The sequence below is a fragment of the Aplysia californica genome, unplaced genomic scaffold, assembly GCF_000002075.1.
Source record: "Aplysia californica isolate F4 #8 unplaced genomic scaffold, AplCal3.0 scaffold00073, whole genome shotgun sequence".
Lineage (NCBI taxonomy): Eukaryota > Metazoa > Mollusca > Gastropoda > Aplysiida > Aplysiidae > Aplysia > Aplysia californica.
Window position 1 is genome coordinate 261,843 of NW_004797343.1, and position 19,478 is coordinate 281,320.

The 19,478-nt window shown below is 39.7% G+C and overlaps 1 protein-coding gene across 1 annotated transcript in view; it reads left to right on the forward strand.

The window, feature by feature from the left end:
- The window catches only part of LOC101845077 (protein ELYS), a gene marked incomplete at its 5' end in the record, with an annotated part of 121,831 nt that overhangs the window by 11,067 nt on the left and 91,286 nt on the right, over nt 1-19,478 (forward strand). Inside the window, 5 exon segments of the mRNA XM_013080061.2 lie at nt 1,975-2,083; nt 8,859-8,978; nt 12,068-12,152; nt 12,979-13,138; nt 14,693-14,919. Coding sequence (XP_012935515.1) covers nt 1,975-2,083; nt 8,859-8,978; nt 12,068-12,152; nt 12,979-13,138; nt 14,693-14,919 — 701 coding nt within the window.

Sequence of the window (19,478 nt, forward strand, 5' to 3'; positions counted from 1 at the left end):
ACACACACACACACACACACACACACACACACACACACACACACACACACACACACACACACACACAGTGCTTCCACTCTTCCATATTTTTATGGAAATCCGTACTTTCTGCAGTTCCGTACGTGTTCCTCCATCATTATCAACTCCCTCCGTAAAAATTCTGCGACAGTGCAGGACTGCCAAAATTCCGTACTCGCCTTCGTATAGTCATGTTTATATTACGAATATTTACGATAATTCTCTCGGCAACAAGTTAAAGTGATAGAAACCTGCCAAATTGCGCATTTCCTGCAATCGGCCTTTATACCGCTATGTCTCATGAGCTCAGTCTCGTGCATTCATTGCGGGTTGGTCGGCAGTACATTTTTTATCTGCAGATGGATAAAAATCTGGCGAAGCTTTTGTGCCAATTTCCTCCTTTCTATCATTCACTCATTCTGTCTGTCTATCTCGGATTGTTGCTGCGGCTGGAAAATCTGCGCGTTGATCAAGTAAATTGACTTGTGATCTTAGACAGAAAATTACTGTCAGAATGAAACTTTTTTTCACAAATTTGTCTAGATCTAGAGAAATTATCTGTGCGAAGATTCTACGGCACGTGAACGCAATATAAGGGCCGCGGTGAAAGAAATATGCTGGTACGGGCATGCCCACTACGGATGGGATCGGCCGATCGCGCTGATCGCCTGACTCTGTTGCTTTGTTTTCAGTTGGCGATCGAGCCGGGCGATCGGCCTGATCCAGCCGTAGGTAAAATCAAGAATAATTCGAAGTGGTGTTGCGAGGTTGTGAAAGGCGACATTCAGACAGGCAAATGGAGAAAAAAATTTTGGTATACGCTGCGCAACTGTATTTTGAAGGTACATCTATTCATTATTCCCTGGTTTGCCTGCTATCAATGGTGCGATGACAAATTAATTGAATTATAGTAGCAATGAAAGGGGAACCTGTTTATAAACATTGCTAACAATGGAAAGAAATGTTGGTGAAGAAATCAAACAAGACAAAATGTTGGTGAAAAATAAATGTTATGGGCTGAAGGCAATATTTTCAAACAGGCTCCAAAATGCCATTTTCAACCCTCTAAAAGCACTAAATTTCAATTTCTTCGGGGGCGCTGATCCCCCACCGGAACGCTGTCCCTGGACCCTGATGGGGGCTTTTAGGGCCCCCAGACCCTCTGCAGAATTTTTCTTACTTTTGCGCTGCAGCTGGTGAAAGCACTGCAAAATATAATTACCCACTCGAAAAGCAAGCGTGTTCGATGGGGCTACGATCATCTTTTTTTCCCCTTCCTTGTCTTTGTACTACCTGATTTTGGGCCAAAATACCTGAAACTGACCCTGAATCTACCTGAAATGGGAACTTTGAGGTAGGCAGCCCTGATATTTTTAGAAGAATGTTTTTCTTTTGTTGGATGTATTCTACTCATTCAATCTGAAATAACCACAAGTTCACAAAATGATGTGTTTTTGATGAGTAACATTCAGCATGTGATCATGTTTACAACAAAATAAACATTTTGTGTGTTCATTTTGGTACCACATGCAAGCTTTTACTGAAAGGGTTGTTCCTGCATAGTTCTTTTCGCTTGGAAAGTGGGTGAAAACGTAAATGCGCAACTGCTGCTTTTTCTTTCCCAATCCTTACTATTGTCAAATCCTCTATTTTTTTGTATGTTTGTCACTCTCTTGTGACCCGCTATTTCGGGTGTGCCTTGATAGTCGAAGCAGACTTTGTGCTGTTGAAGCTAGAGAGGTGAGCAGAGTAAGCCTGATTCCCTGTAAGGACTTCTCTGTTGACATCCACCCCTTGGCGGTCATATGACCTTATGCAGTTGCGAGGGTCATAAAAAGTACTAAAAAAACAGTGTGTATGAACAGACAAAGTGTGTAAAAAATCAGTAGTTCCATTTATTTTCTTTCATAGACTCTTATGTGTTAACTCTGTTGTTTTACTTTTTTTCCGTCACAGACACAGTATGTGTAACAAGCTTGAAGTACCTGAGTCAGGCTGGAGAGCTGGCAGTTGGGTTCAATTTTGGATCGTTTCAGCTGTGGCGACTCTACAATCCTGTACTAGAGTGAGTTGATTGCGAAGGGAAGAATATGAGTCACTTTTCAGAGTATTTTTATCTCAGTCAGTATGTCAATCACTTATTTTACAACCCCAAGTCTTGTATTGGATTTAGTTGCATATGAAGGGACAAATATGAGTTACTTTTTGGAGTATTTATATACACAGTGGATTCACAGACTTCCCACTTGAAAAAAAAAGCCCCTGTTGTTCTTATTATTCAGCATATAAAGACAAAAAATTGACACAGACATATTTCAAAGTTTTTCAAGAGTATAATCTTCTGTTTCTTGATTATGGCTCTCATGGGGACAGAGTGACAGTGTTAAGCACGAACAGGGACCCCTTCATTTCAAATTTTCACGTCAGTAATGTGTATGGCTGCCCCTTGTAGTGATGCAGGCTTAGGATTGATTGAGCAGGGTGTCCAGCAAAGTCGGAAAGTCAGAAATTGGTCGGATTTTTGCAGGGTGTCCAGCAAAGTCGGAAATTGGTCGGATTTTTATATGCTGGTTTTGGTCGGAGAAGAGCAATCGCGGTCGGAAATCGCGAGAAGTATAACAATGTACCCGTAAAATGCGAAATTACAACGAATGAAAAAATGTACGAAGGAAAGTAAGTATGTTCCGTTCGGCACTGGGTTAGATCGTTTACGATATTAAAAGGGTCGATTACTTATTAATTGCTATGAAACTGTTGTAAGAATCGACACTGCATTTCAGTAAAATTATTTTGTCTGTCCACCGATACTTAGTCTGCGCGGTACTAGCCTAAGTCCGCCATTGTCTCTGTGAGTGGGAAGAAAGTCTCAGCTGACTCTCAGCTGCCACACATGTTTTGTGATAAAGGAGTCATATTACTGGATCTAGATCTACATTTAATTTGTTTATAAGTCTACTGAACAAGTGAGATTTCCTATTTTTTCATGTAGATCTAACCCATTATCTTTCACAGATTTTAATCGAAATAATAGTCAACGAAACAATTTTAGTTTAGGCTAGGGATTAGGCCTACCTTTGAGCAAAGCGTCTAACTCGAACTCGAATCGCTTGGCCGCCTTGACGCTACACCTATAGACTCTATACCTAATTGAGTATTGCCTACTATAATAGATCTAGTTTACATGGTTAGATTTGGTCATATATACATGTCTAGTAGATCTAGGTCTATTTAAATAAAACATTTAGATCTATTTTTCAAATCTGGATCTTAAATAATCCCTCTCTCTTTAAAAAAAAAATCATTTCTACCGGAACCTCAATTGTTTAGTAGATCTAGCGCCTGCTTACTGTGTTTACCTTTCAGAATGGGAAAGTGTTATTTCAATTCTGAATGGCTACACAATCCAAATTACAAAAACTGGATACAAAAACATTCGGACAAAGGCAAGTTTGTATGCAAGCTTTGCAAGCAGACTTACGTCATTGGCCAGTCTGGCATCAAAGCCCTTAGTTCGCACATGGTTTCTGAAAAGCACAGTATGCATTGACATCCAAATCTGGCTCTAAATCCATGCATGACTTTACAATTAAAAGTTCACCGTCAAAGCCTGCAGGACCACAGCTTGAACCTACGACTCAACCAAATAGTGCTAGATCTAATGCTGTGACATCAAGCACAACTTCTTCTGCCCAATCATCAATTAAAATTTCAGACAGCTCTGTTTTGAAAGCTGAAATACAATGAACAATGCACATTATTTCCAGTCATTGTAGTGCCCGGTCGTCTGACAACATAGATGAGTTATTTCAGTCAATGTTTCCTGACTCTTAAATTGCAAAAAAATTCAAGTGTTCGCGCACGAAGCTTGGATATCTATCCTCATTTGGGATTGCACCAGCAATAAGAGACACCATTGTTACAACAGTAACAGTATTATGTGCTTATGTTTGATGAAAGTTTAAACCCTGATCTGCAGACAAAACAACTTGATGTGCACATACGTTTTCTAGATTTTGATGGACAAGTGAACTCTCGCTATGTGGACTCCTATTTTTTGGGTCCTGCCAAAGCAGTAGACATAATCCAAAAACTCAATCCACTCATTGAAGAATTGGGAAGTGACAAACTTATCCAGATATCAATGGACGGCCCCAATGTCAATTGGAAAGTGTTTAAAGATCTTTCGTCTCAACTTGAGGAAGCCACTCGTTGCTGAACATTGGCTCATGTGGTTTACATGTTCTACACAACAGTTTTAAGGAGGGTATCAAGGCATCGGGGTGGTGCCTGGAAGATTTCTTAAAGTCTTTATATTATCTTTTTCAAGAGTCACCAGCAAGACGAGAGGATTTTTTTCAAGCCACCGACAGCTCCCACTGCAGTTCTGTGGTCACAGAAGGCTTGAAAATTTACCAGCAGCTGAAAGAGCCATCACCATTTTGCCAAATGTTCAAAAGTACATTTCATGTATAAAAAAGGGAAATTACAGTGAGTCAACTTGTAAAAGTTACAAGACTGTAGTGGAGCATGCAGATGACAAGTTGTTGTTGGCAAAACTGGAATCTTTTTTTTTTTTAGCTAAGATTGTCAGACCATTTTGGACAAAATTTCAAGCCAATGAACCTCTGGCTCCTTTCTTGACAACAGAGCTTTTTTCCATCGTCAAGAGACTTTACAGTCTAATTTTGGATCCTTCATTTTTTAAAACCGTGACAAAGCCAGACACTATGCCCAAACCTAAGGACCTGAAAAAGACCAATTAAAAAATCACAAGAGTATTGATGTTGGACACAGGGCAGAAAAAGTATTGGAGAAAGAAAAAGCAAAACGTTCAAGTCTTCAAGTGATGACTTTTAAGATGAAGTTTCAGAAATTTGCTCTGAGCTGTATTGAAAGACTCCTGAAGAAAAGTCCATTGAATTATGCATTGGCCAGGTCTATTATATGTTTGAACCCACAAGTTATGAGTTCTGATGATGCAACAGGGCTTTTCAAGGATATGATAAGAGAAATGAACAAACAAGGATGGGTGGATGATGATGATGTTGATGAAGCCTGCTACCAGTATGAGACCTTAAGGGACAGATTGGCACCAATTTCTTTCTCTGCCAATGAGAGTTAGATGAGTTTCTTAATCTTCATGGCAACTTGAATGAACGACCACAGCTGAAAAAAGTTATTGAAAAAATCCTTATTTTGAGTCATGGCAATTCACAGGTTGAGAGAGGCTTCTCAGTGAACAAAGAAGTAATTGTTGAAAATTTACATGAATAATCCCTAATTGCCAGAAGACTGATATGCCAATATGTCAATGGAAGACCTGCCTCTCAAATTCACATTTCCAAAGAAATTATGACTTCCAGTAGCAAAGCCTTGCATAAGTATCAAGAAGCTCTGGAACAGAAAAGAAAGTCAGCAGCTGAAACAGAATTGAGCAAAAAAAGGAAAAGAAAGCATGATGAAGTAAAAGAACTAACAAGCAAGAAGAGAAAGATGGAGTTGGACATTGACATGTTGATTAGAACTGCTGATGACATGAATGAAAAGGCAGAGGCAGCAAGTAACAAGCAGGCACATGACTTAATTGTGAAAAGCAATGCCATGAGAAAAGACGCAAAAGAGAAACGAAAGGAGTTGATCGACCTCTGTGCTCATTTAGATGAGAAGGAGGCAGAGCTGAAAGCTATGTAAATAAGAACAGAGAACTGTAAATAGTTGTATATAGTTTCTAAAAATGAACTGTGAAGTAATTGACTTTTAACTATAAATGATAATGAACGAGAGCACCATGGAAGTAATGGAAACACAGTGGAAGAATTGATATAATCAAGGCTCAAGGGCTATAGTACATGATATGCTGTCAATTCTGATGATGTTTTTGGTAATTTCATTTATAGCGTAACGTTAAATTAGTGTGTTGAATGTTGGTAGGATTTTTGTATTAGGTGGTAGGATTTTGGTGGACACTCTGTTGAGTCAGTTATCGTATTGACCATTGTGGTAATCCGTTCCACTCTTGAACCAATGCTTGTCCCAGTCATTGTACACTGTTGTCATTTGTGGCACTCACTTTTTGGCCCAACAGATCCCTGAGGTGATCTATGGGTGACACAGTGGCGTCGGTAGCCTAGTGGTTTGGCTACCGGACTGGTAATGGTGAGATTGCTGGTTCGGGGGGTTTGAGCGTCAGCTGGATCCGATGTTGTGTCCTTGGGAAAGACACTTTCAGGGTTCCCTTTTACGCACAAATGTGCATATATTACACATTAAACCTGCAGATTACCTCCTTTTTTGGTTGTGCGTGAGCTTTACTCTTTATAATTATTTCGGGGGTTTGCATACGCTTTAAAACGTGGGTGGTGTGCATCTGGCAAGCATCATTTCCCCCCTTCTCTATGCCAAAGCCGAGTCAATGATTTGACGACACACCCTCACACCTGCATGACAGTCACCTTCTGTGTCGGAACAAGTCGACTAGTTGACCTACCTATTAGCTGCGTGCAGCTTCCGGCAACACAGGCTTGCTTCAGCTCAGAAGCTCCGCCCACTTTCTGGTCGCTCACATTTGCTGGTGTCGTGCCTTGAGTTTACCCCTGCCGTGAGATTACCCCCATCCTTCTTTAACACACTAGTAAACATGAATTGTCCGTCATCGAAAGTGTGGAAAGACTTGAATGTGAACCCTGGGATGGCTCTGAAGAATAATGAATCAGTTTATTTTCCAAACCTGCCACTCATCCCTACTCTAAATCTCAAGCATCCCGATTTTCCAGATTTTGATTGCGTGTACCCTGACTTTTTTGGTTTAATTTTTTTGTTCCATCTCTTGCGCCGGATCTTTCTAAAATCTTACTCTTGCCTTCTTTTCTGTTGTGGGAAGCACTCGTTAAACTTTTTGTCAGCAGAAACTCGGAGCACTATTTTCCTAAATATCTTTGTCGAATTTAGTAGTTGACTCACAAAAAGTTGTCTTGGATCTTTGCTCACTCGTGTTATTTCAACTATAATGGATTGGAAGTAGTATTGATTTGGCATTCCGACTTAAGACATTCTCAAGATCTTCTTTCGCCAATACATGCTTTGTCCGAGTTTTCGTTAGTCGGGCCTGTCATCAAGATCCTTCTGTAAAACTGTTTCAATCACGCAATTGCACCACGTGACATGACCTCGGGGATGGAGGGGGGGGGGGGGTGTAAGGACACTTGGACAAGGAGACCTTGGCATGATACTTCAGGATTTAAAAAAATGATAAAACACACACAGGCACACACGCGCGCTCACACACACACACACACGCACACGCACGCACACGCACACGCACACACACACACACACACACAGAGGGAATATACATGGATATAATAATGGACACCCCTGGAATTTTTAAAGGGTCAGCTTGGCAGTGACTTAAGTGATTTGTTGTTGATCCCGAATTTTTTCCCCACTGATATCCTGACTTTTAGATTTCATAGAGAGGCAGGTCTATTTTTCTTGGAGTATTATAGTTGGAGTTTTGGTTTGTCAACTTTATTTTATTTTTGATAGACCCAACTGCTCAACCACCACCACTCTTCCCCCCTCCTATGGACACAACTCTAATTCTAGTCAATATTACTCATTTATTTCTTAAGTTAATTAAAATCATTAGCATTCAATCATAGTATAGTCATGGTCACACTATGTGTGTCTGTGTGAATGTGCGTGTGAGTTAAATGTTTGCAAGCGAAAAATCTTACTATAAAATTATGAGATATTGACTTTTACTCTTTAAGTTTCTAAAACAAGGGTTTAAATACCCCTTAAAATAGTAAACCAAAGGGTGAAGGAACCTCTTAAGGGGAGCCCTGATTTTAGACAAATTTCTCATTTGGCTCGGTCCTTTCGGAGATGGACGTTTAACTCGGAGGTCCTGCCTCTTCAGTAAAGTATTAGTGTTGATAGAGGCATTAAACCACTACCATTTTTATGGGGGGACATATGTGGCAAGTCGGCTGGGCGTGGCAAAGCATACACTTTATGCTGCTGTACTGGTACTCATTGGTGTTGACAGTAGTGTTGAAAATATGCATCTGGGTTCTGTGGTTAGTTGGAAGATATTCAACCCCACACCATCACCATCCTTTCCTGCTCTCTAACAATGTTCTGTCGTCTGCTTTCGTCTCCACTTTCTGCCCCCAACTCCTCACCTCCTTTGCCACTCTGGACTCCTGACTCTTTCTGCAGCCTTTCTTCTGCTACTCCTTACCTCCTTACTGCTGTCATTTTATTTAGCCACGCCCCTGATATTATTTTAGGTAAGATCTAACACCTAGCCTTCTTGGATATGGGCGAAAAATCTTAAAGGTCCCATGTGCAAGTTGCGCATGTTAATTTTTTTTGTGATTAGAAGGTAAGATTTGAAAGCAACTGATTTAAAAAACTTTCGAAAACTGGGACTATTTTTTCCTCTCTCAAATACTATTTAAGATCTTACTCTTTTATTACCTAATCTTACTCTTTTTCACCATCAATTGCTCTCTTTCTACTTAATGTGGTTGGCAGCTCTGTTACCAAAAGTAAACTGGAAAAATTTATGCCGCTTTGTATGCACCGGTATCATCAAGTCACCAAATTCATTTTCACCAAGTGTTTTGTCTTTTCATTGTTTGATAAGTGTTGTCAGTGATGAGCTTATGCAAGACCCCGACAAACGCAATTTTACACTTTTGGCGTTTGTCGGAGTCCGACATCCAGCCATCGATACGGAAAAAGATTTCACAAAAGGGGATCAACTCCTAAAAAAAAGGAATTTTATGATACAGATTCCCTGCAGTTTACTTTTTTCTTTTCTTCTTTTCCAGCTATAGCTCCAACTACAACCCTGGACTGGCAGTGACCAACTTTATTGCACAGGAGCCTGAGAATGACCCAAGGAACTTTGTTTACTTATGGGTTGGACATGATGATTATGATAGAGAAAGGTCAGTGGTCATTGTTTGTTAGAGTGTAAGTCACTTTATATTTCTTTCTAGAGAGAGCATAGCCATTTATTTCAAAGCTAGGAAACTGTTTCTGGGTGTGATACTAACAGGACTTACTTTTACTTTTACTTTACTTTTCCGATCCAGCGGCCATTTGGGTTCTAGCCCTTCAGTCTGGATACTTACAGGACAAGTCTGTGTTGATACTAGCATTTAACAAGAACCCGTAAGTCAACCTTTACTTGAGGCTCGGCTCTGGTCCTCTCTCTGGTAATTATTTATTTTGGTCACAAGTTGAAGTAAAATTTATCAGTAAGAAAAACTGGGTTACTTATTTTGAAGTCTGCTAGCTAATAGGTGGTCAATACCACAAAACCAAATGTGTTCTCCCTCTGCTGATTCAGGGAATGCTGCTGTCCTCACAGGTTGCTTGGTAGTATCTAAATGCTGTCCCCCGGGGCAGTGCTACTGACTGAAGTGTCTTTAAGCCATTCCCAAAGGGGGGACATTTCTCGTTACCGAAGGCAATTCCAGAGGTCAAAAACTTGGAAGCAGATTTTAGAATTTTGATTAGAGCTCTGTTTAAAGCACGCCTTGGTGCAGGCTGTGTGTGGAATCAGGATGCGTCATATTTTGTAAGCCTTGTTATTGAACTAAAGTGTTCGCATTTCATTGTAAATTATAATTTATATTTTAGCTTTCTGTTCAAGATTGCAGAGATGCCAACCAGTACAATTTTCATTTTACGTATTTTAGTAAGATTTTTTCCCCGAAAATACGCGAATACGACATTTCATGAAAAAATATGCATCCTGGAATGCGAAAAATACGAGATTCAGCTTGGGCGAGTAAACCTAATTATCTAAAGTCCCATCTTTTAAAATAGTATCAGTATCGCAGAACTGGAATATTTGAAAACCAAGTCCGATAAGGTCAGTAAGTTCATTTTTGCCGGTCGCCATCGTGATATTATATTCGTTCAGCTTTTCCGCGTCCGGGGAGTACGTTTCACTTTCACACGTATAGGCAGCTATGGCGGTAGGCGGAAGCGTATGTGACACCGAGGCTCGATCGGGAAAATCAAGATCTACTTTCGCTTTTGCTACCACCAAGAAGTTTGCCAGCAGTTGTCTGATAACGCAACATTTGTGGCATGCAGGTTGTGCAGTATAAACGCAATGTCGCCGTGCAAATAAAATGTAGTAAACACTCGGACTAGTCGCTTTGGCTGTCGCTTGTGGAAAGAAAAAAAGAAAAGAAAAGAAAATACAAACGTCCGATATTTAGATTGTCTGGCTCGCCATCGTGACGGGTCACTCAACCTGCGCGCATTCGCGTCATAAAAAAATGCGTCATCGTGTGAGTAAAGACCATCTTTGGTGGGAGTAATGGCCTTGCGAAGTATATGACTACAGAATTGGGGAGGAGATTATTGATTTTTTTGGGTTTAAGATACTATCGGGGGGGGGGGGGGGGGGGGGGTGTAAGTCAACACCAGAGGACAAAAACTTGGAAACGCATTTCAGAATTTTGATTAGAGCTTTCTGCTAAGCGCGCGTTGGTGCAGGCCGTGGACTGAATCGGGACCCCCTCATACTTTGCAAGTCTGTGTTATTGAAATAAAGTGTTCGCGTTTCATTTGATGGGTGGAAGTAATTATACCTACTTGGATGGGTGATAGTAAATTATACCTACGGTGTATGTTGTAGCTTTCTGTTCAAGACTGGCAGATTTTCAGTGTCACTGCATCTTGCCCTCCCACATTTGTTACAACTCTCACAGTGCACGGGTCTACTTGAGCCTTTCAATTTCAAGTTATTGCTGTTCTCTGAGTTTGATCAATAATTTGAGTCTGTCAGTTCATAAATGAATCATGACACCCAGACTGGTTCTTGTTAGTCGAAATTCTTGTTCTAGGCCCTTCCGAACTCTCAAAGCAGGATTTATTTTTTATATAATAATGAGAGGAAAATATATAACAGATTGAAATACTGAAGTCAAACAAGACCCCTGTACGACATTGAACACTGACATGTTGTTGACTGCATACATATATATTGTACGCGTGTGTGCTCCCTTTTTCGAGCTGGTGAGCTAGTAATTTTTACTATTACTAGTTGGTCAGTCGTGGGGAATACACATTTTCCCCTGAAAATACACATTTTCATATTTCCCAATACTCATTTAGGTTTTCTGTGGTTGGCATCTCTGAGATTGGCAGATTTTCAGTGCCACTGCATCTTGCCCTGTCTCAGTTCTTACAACTCTCACACTGAATAGGTCTGCTTGAGTCATTCAAGTTTTTAATTACTTTGAATTTTTGTCTTTCACTTTTATAAAAAGAATCATGGTCCCAAGACTGGTTCTTGACAGTCGATATTCTGGTTCTAGGCCCTTTCACAGACTCCAGGATTCATTTTTATAAAACAGTTTTTATATATAAAAAATGATGAGGCGAAAATATAAATTAGTAAGAATAGACTGAAATAGAGTCTCACAAGACTCCAGTGCGACACTGGCATTTTGTTGACTGAATATGATGTAAGGTACATACTTGGGTGTATGTTTAAATATATATGTGTGTGTGTGTGTAAATGGGGCTCGTGCTGTCATTGTTATGTAACATGCCCCTGGAAAATTTCGAAGTTGGTTTGGCAGTCACCCTGACTTATCATGAGCCGAGGTTTGCCCTTCAAGAGTAAATATTGTCGTGTTTTTCTAGATTGGAAGGGGCATTCCCGAGACGGATCATCATTTGCATATCTCTAATGGGATGAGAATAATTTTCTGTTAATGGATTTATTATGTTACTCAATGCAAATTGCTGCATCTATGCATATTGCGTATGCTGCTTATGTGTGTTTAAACTACCTTTGTCGAGGTACCACTGACAGTTACTGTAGGCTTCCAGTTTATGTTTGTTGACTTCGCTTTTTTTTTTTCCAAGCATCTCTTGACAGAAGGAATCAATGCAAACCATCTTGTTTATTAATCTACATTGTGTTTATTGGAGCGTAAAAGAGTTAGATTCAAGGAATGAATGTGAAGGTACTCTTTTTTTATGTTGGCTTTTTAAAATGTCTTTTCAGCACTGATACAGTGGCGTTTGTCAGCTTGTACCAGCTTAGTTTTTTAAAGAAGGACGTATACGCTGGGTTTGGCGTGTTTTATGATGTGAGTATGATAGAACTGGGTAATATGTCCTGGTGATTATAGTACTATTTTATTGCTATATTGATTTAGTCATATTATGTACATGTGGTTCGAGGGCTCCAATGGAAGGTTTTTACTGCTTTTCTTTCCCTCTGTTGTTTGATAGTCGAAGCAGACTTTGTGCTGTTGAGGCTAGAGAGGTGAGCAGAGTAAACATGATTCCCTGTTTGGGCTTCTCTGTTGATATCCATCTCTTGGCGCTCATATGACATATACAGTGGCAAGTGCTGTAAAACTTTACTAGAACTAAACTTAACTTCATGACCTTTATTGAGTGGATGTTCTTTTCTGCGCCCTAATAAATGTAATAATCTTCTGAGTATGTTGTTCTCTGGGTATTACTCTTCTCTTTTTGGGTCCTTTTGTGGTTACAGGAAATTTGTATTGATTTTTTCCTCAGCATTTCTCTCTGACAGATGCTTTCACCATTCTCTTTGACAAAACAAAAAATAATTGTCTGTTGTTTATTTTAGTTTTTGTTGTAGTGAAAGTACCAACAAGGCAGATAAATCAGAATTGAATTTCCTATAAGGTGCTACCCTTAACTCAAAATGGTCAAAATCCGACTTATGGTATCTTTCTTTAGGCACACACCTTTTAACCTCTGCTTCTCTGACGGGCCATTTTTGTCTTATACACTCCACCAAAAACCAGTCCCACTTGATGTAGCTTTGTTGTTATACAATCTGATGTTATAATATTGAATATCTGTGACATGGTTTTGAAAAGGCTGGTAAGCTGGCAAAAACAGCATTTAAAATCTTTTGTTCCTTATTTTTGTATACAGGAGCTTGAAAGTGTGTGTGCACGTATGGACCATCACCTGACCGTAGATCCATACATGAATGACTTCACCACGACCAGGAACAGTCGAATTCTAAGTTGCTTTACAATTTCTCATCCATTCTACAAACCAGTTGAAAGTCTCTCTGATTCTTATGATGAGGGTAGGTGATATTTCTAAATTTGCCATTGAAGACCTTTTGACAGTTTACAGAGATAATATTGAATTGATAAGGAGTGTTTTTTTTTCACCATGCTTACACATTTTTTGGGTCTTATTTGTTGACAGCTTCTATTCTGTAAGTTACCTGATATTTTACATTGTTTTAATTGTTCTGTTATTTACTTGTCACATAAGATTTCCCTCTTCTTTTTATTATATTTTTAGAATATCTCTGTTATCATTTTAACATTTCACTATTCCTTACTTTTTGTTTTGTTGAATTTCACTGTTACATTTTGATGTGGGCGGTTGGCGGGTGCTCTGGTGTAGTTTGCTCCTTCTTTCCTATTAAACAACTGTCATCTTTATCTCTCCTCATTTTTCATGTTTGTTACTGACTTGTAACACCTCTAATCTTCTGCACATATTTGACCTTATTGTGTTGCAAGTGGCGTAAAACTTTTACTAAAACTAAAGAATTTAGTAGATGAAAATATATACTTTAGACTACTGCTCCTATTACATTGGGTCATTATTCCTGTTTATCGCATTCCTTGCTTGGTTTATGTAGTTCAAAATGAGCATGTGGTTATCATAACTTAATTGAAAGTTCCAGATATGTTACCATCTTGGCAGGTGGTTTGAGGGCGTCACTGGTAGGTCTTATTCTGCTCTTTCTTTCTTTTTTCTTATTTTTTTGGGTAAGTGTTTTACGGCGCTCGCAACTGCATAAGGTCATGTGTGTGTGCTTGGTGAAATGTACCAAATGAGGCATTTTGAAGAATCCCGTTTTTTTAAAGCATTTTCATGTACAGAGACCATTTGTTAAAAATATGCTTTTTGATTTTTTAAGATATCTTCAGTAGTTTTTCAGATATGGGTGATTTTGTAAGACAGGAAACGGAGACAAAGTTTTGAGAAAAACTGCTTTAAAGTTTCCCCTTTGTTTCTGCTTCGATTAGATAGATCTATGCTTCGAGACGACCTGACAACACATTCGCTACTCACAAACCAAATTTAAAAAGCAGCTAAGATAAAAGAACAGCTTCAAAGTATTTATATTACGTCTTCAAAACACACTAACCACTGCCTTGAGCAAGAATTTTTCAAGAAATAGATCTAGGTTTGCGCAGGGCAGAAATAGACGATGCAAGTTTGCTCTTCGAAAAGATGAAAGGATGTGGACGTGCAAAGCTTCGCTTTGTTTACCTTTTCTAGATGTTCGTGCGCACTACCCGCCATTAGAGAGGGGAGAGAATTACCAAAATTTTGGTATACAATGTCATTGGGTCGATTTTATGAATGGACAAGAGAAACCCGGTTTTGAACCAGGGACCTTTGAATGAGAGGCGTACACCTTAACGTCTAGGCTACGAGAGCCCCCTTCTTTTCTTCCCGTCTGTTGTTTCTGTTTGTCTTTTGTTTCCATCCCCCTGCACTAAAGAACCCTATTGTGTTGATGTGTTTCTCTCAGACAATGTTTCCTGCTTGGCTTCTGCAGTTCCGAATGAACATGTGAATATTTTTGCTCAGTTCACTGCTCCTGCTCCCCCAGGTCTCCATAGCAATGACTTGAGCCTGAGCGTGTTTGTCTGGCGCTCGGAGAGCAAGCAGCAAAAGCGCATCAGCCACTGGATGTGTGTCTTTGATCTGAACCGCTGGTACCATGCGCAGATGCCACACTCCATCAGATGTCATGGTGGCTCACTACAGGTGTGCTCCTACTGGGCAGTTTACCGTCTGGACGATGTCGCTGACCTGATGGCACCACACCCACTGCTGGTATGTTGGGGACAGCTCAAAATTCATAACATTTGATTTCATTATCAACGCCGTTGCATTTTTTCCCTTAACACTGACTCTTAATCGCGACCTCAGTGCTTTCTTGTCGTATCTCCATTTTTTTAACAGTGAAAACAGTTCATAACAAAGAGTGAGCCTATTTTTTTGTTTTGGTAAGTGTTTTTATGGCGCTCGCAACTGCATAAGGTCATATGAGCGCGCGGGACACACCTATACTTTTAGTTGGTAGGAAATTTTGAATTTTGCCCGGGTGGCGGCCGAAGCCTACTCTTATCGATTTTAGACTATCAAGGGATCTTTAACGTGCGCAACTTGCACACGGAACCTCCGAGATTTTTCGCCCTTGTCCGAGATGGCTAGGTGTAGATCTTTCCTACCAGAAGATCAGGGGTGTGGCAGAAAGACAGCTGTAAGAAGGAGTCAAGGAGTAGCAGTAGAAAGGCTGCAGAAAGAGTCAGGATCCCAGAGGAGGGGGCAAAGGAGGTGAGGGGGTGGGGGCAGAAAGAGGAGACGAAAGCAGACGAAAGAATATTGCTAGAGAGCAGGAAAGGAGGTGAAAGGAGACAATTTTAGAGAAGAAAATTTTTCGGTCGCTACCCGGATTCGAACCTGGGACCTTTGAATGAGAGGCCAACACCTTAACCTCTGGGCCACGAGAGCCCCTTGAGTGAGCTTAACTCTTATCCTGCGTCTGTGCCCAGATGCGTATCTTATCAGCAACCGATTACGTCGGACTCGCCGGGCAGGCCGCCGGGGTCACTCAGTGTGTACTGTTGGTGTACAGCGCGCGCGCCGGGAAACGTGTGTTTTCGCCATGAATACCGCGGGAGTGTGTTAACTGATGATGAAAATAACGTTCTATCCTTCATAGCATTCTATTTATAAAGTGTTACAAACACATGAATAACCCCCTCTCACAAGCTGATAAGACATTACGAGTAGTTACGCCCATTTGAATAACCTTTCTGGACGCTCTTGTTGTTATGAATGACCTGAGGTTCGAAAAGGGATAATTTAGGTCAATTTCCGAATGTTTTACACTCAAATTGTTCTTTGTACCTGCACAAGGGTATTCAAAACTATTAAACAAGCTCATCTTTTATCAGGTAGTATCATTTCATACAAAATCAAGCTCATTTGAAATATTTTGTATAGAAAAATGGAAGTCTTGTTTCCTGACTATCCTTTCGAGCTCCTCATGTCTAAGTGGGTCAATTTCTTCTATAATTTCATTGGACGAACATCTAGAGCTATCAACTTGGCATGTTTTGAATGAGACGTGTGCCTCGATTACGAACCAACGCAGGTGGTTCTAGAAGAAGGCCACAAACGCACACAAACTCAAGCAGACTGACGCACACACACTTGACCTGCGTGAATGGGGATCCGACTCGGGACCCGAATGACACGTAAGAGGATGCGCGCTGCGTGTGCGCTGAGCCAGGAGCTACACTGATTCGGGACCAGAACGCAGGCGAGGTGCCGAAATAGGCTTATCGGGCTACATAAACCCGGCTCCCGCAGGATGAGGGTTAAGAAGTCACATTTTCAATGCTAAAAAATGAAGATATGACAAGAAAGCACTGAAGTAATGTGTCCCCCAAAAAATGTATTTAAATTCATTTCATCTGTGCTTCCAATCTTCCAGATTTTTATGGAAATCTGTACTTTCTGATGGTTGGGTACTTACATCCCCATCATTATTAGCTCTGTCCGTGAAAAAGTGCGATAGCGTATAGGGCTACCGAAATTCCCTGGCAAAGGATCCGAACTTGCCTTTGTATCGTCTTGTGTAAGTTCTGGATATTTATGGTGATTCTTTCGGCAAAAAGTTAATGTTATGGAAACCTGCCAGGTTGGGTATTTCCTGCACTTGGCCATTATCCTGCTATGCTTTCACATACTTACCAACCCTACAGAAAAAAATGGTATATTACCGACTTTTTGGTCCAACTGCCGATCCACTGATTTTGAGAGATAAGCCACCGACAAGCGCCCCGCATAGCTTCTTTATTGCTGTAAAATTTCAGGTCTTTGTGTATGGTCGGCCTACACTTTACGTACCAATTTAAAATTACCACCCATTCATTGATAAAACACTAGAGTTGGAAACTAGATCACGGACCCCACATGCAAGTTGCTGGCATGCAAAAGGTGCGTGATCGCGAGGTGGCATGTGATTGACCTCCTAAAACCAGAGGGTTTTACAAAAAAAAAGTAATACAATGTTAAAACTGCTAAAACTAAACAGGTTACCAATGACGTCATTGCGGGTTTTCCCGATACTGCTTTGCTAAGGTGTAGAGGGGTGATCGGCCTCAGTTCAAGCGATGTTGTGCAATTCAACATATTTTCAATTTTCATGCAAATTTGATATTAGTCTTAAAGATCCGAAGATAGACTTCGAAAAAGTGAAACAACTAGATTCTGCACTAAAAATCACCTGAAGATGCCAAGTTTCATTCATATACTATACTTCAACTCATTACTGGTTTATGAAGTTTTTCCTCAAAATACATCAAGGAACGTCCCACTTTTTGGCAATATTTTCCTATATGAAAGTCCCCCAAAATTTTGAAACAAAAAATCCCAATTTATGAATGGATTTTTAAAATTTAAAAACCACAGTTCTTAGAATTTACTCTTCTTTCATTTAAGCTGGATAAACATTTAATTTTTCATTGCCATTGCTAATTCTTGTTCTTTGTCATTTTCTCCATTTGTTTGAAGTCTCAAACACACTCATGTATATGTGGGTTAAAATATTGATAAGGGTCCCCAATTAAGTATGCGGCAAGTGGTAATATAGCCTACTACAGATTTTTTAGGTCAACTACAGATTTTTTGACAAAAATTTGGGTCAACTACAGATTTTGGCCCAGGCAATGTTGGCAGGTATGTTTTCATTGGGGGCTGGTCAGCAATACATTTTTACCTGCGAATTGATCAAAATCTGGCTATCCATGATATAGAACTTTTTGTGCTAATTTCCTCCTATCTTTCATCCACTCATTCTTTGTTTTTTGGATTGTTCAAGTAATTCACTTGTGGTTTTAGACAGAATATCACTGTCAAAAACTGCAAATTTGTCTAGATCTAGAGAAATTATTGACATTGCAATGGTTCTACACGAGCGTGGTAAGGGCCGCATCGAAAGATATGTATGCTAAAATTACCAATATCAAGAAGGATTCGAAGTGGTGCTCCCAGGTTGTGACATTCGGCATTCAAACATGAAAATGGAGGAAAATATAGGGAATGCCCTGGGTAACTGTCAGAACTCTATACTCTATCGTCAAGGCACATATGGCGGAAAACACAGCAGATGGCAAAATGGCACTTTCTGTATTCTGAACAATTTTTCTCAGAAATGGGATAACTGTGTGTGTGTATCTTTAGTTGATATTGTAGAGTGAAGTTTCGAGAAACTGGGACAGCAACATTTTTGTGAGTTTTTACATTTTGTGAAAGCTGTGGTTTTGTGAAGTTCCTGGACCCATGGAATGACGACAGACAATGTTTACTTGACAACAGAACACATGGTAAGTCCAATTTATTTTTTTCATAATTTTTCATTGTAATTTTGCGAAGAATTTGTTCCAGAATGATAATAGTATGATTTGGCATTAAAAACATGAAATTAATCACGATTAAAAAAAAAAATATTAAAAAAAATCCTAATTGCCTGCATTGTCTCTGTCGCTTTTTCACGTAATTTAAAATTTTGTTAGTTTTGGCATATTTTTAGTTCTAGTTGCCATTAAAAATGTTTTGACAATGTTTTAATCTTAACTGCGTTAATTTGTATTTTAAAAATACAAGAAACATTTATTTTAAAAAGATTTACGGCTATTCATTCACGATCATCTGGGTTTCTGTCGCTGGTATTCTACCGAATGAACAAAGTGGAATTTGCGTTCACGGCACAACGATCTCACAGTAATTGTCCAAAACGAAGTTTTTGACAGTTCTAGGCCATAGTTTCATCACTTCTCTTCATTTTCCAACATTTATTGTTAAATTAAGTTTTAAAAACGCATTTTTCTTGTCTGTCGTGCACGGGTCGGACTTTGCGCAGGTCGAACAAACGAGACCCGTGAACAACAAAATGAGGCTAAATCTAAGTCTTATACGCGATTTTCTTCCCCAAATATCACGAAATGTCAGTCATTATCCATGCTAGTTTCATTTTCAGCGTAAATAAATCTTTAAATTGCTCCATGATGTGAGAAAATCGCCTAAATATAATTTTTTCGTATGTATGACACGAAATCGCAGCGAAGGCAAGAAAATGGCGGCCACGTGATCCGAAAGGGGGAGGAAGGGGGGATGGCATTTCAAAGATCGCTGTGTCGCGATGTTCAGAATAGAATAGATAGGCCTCGATCTACTTGGATTTGCTTCCAATGAATTTTAGTTAGTTTTTAAAAATATTCTAAATTTAATTTAATGAACAAGAAAAGAAGACAGTCAAAACCAACGGTAATCAACTGTGGAAACATGCAATATAGATATGGAATGGAAATAAGAGGTGGGGG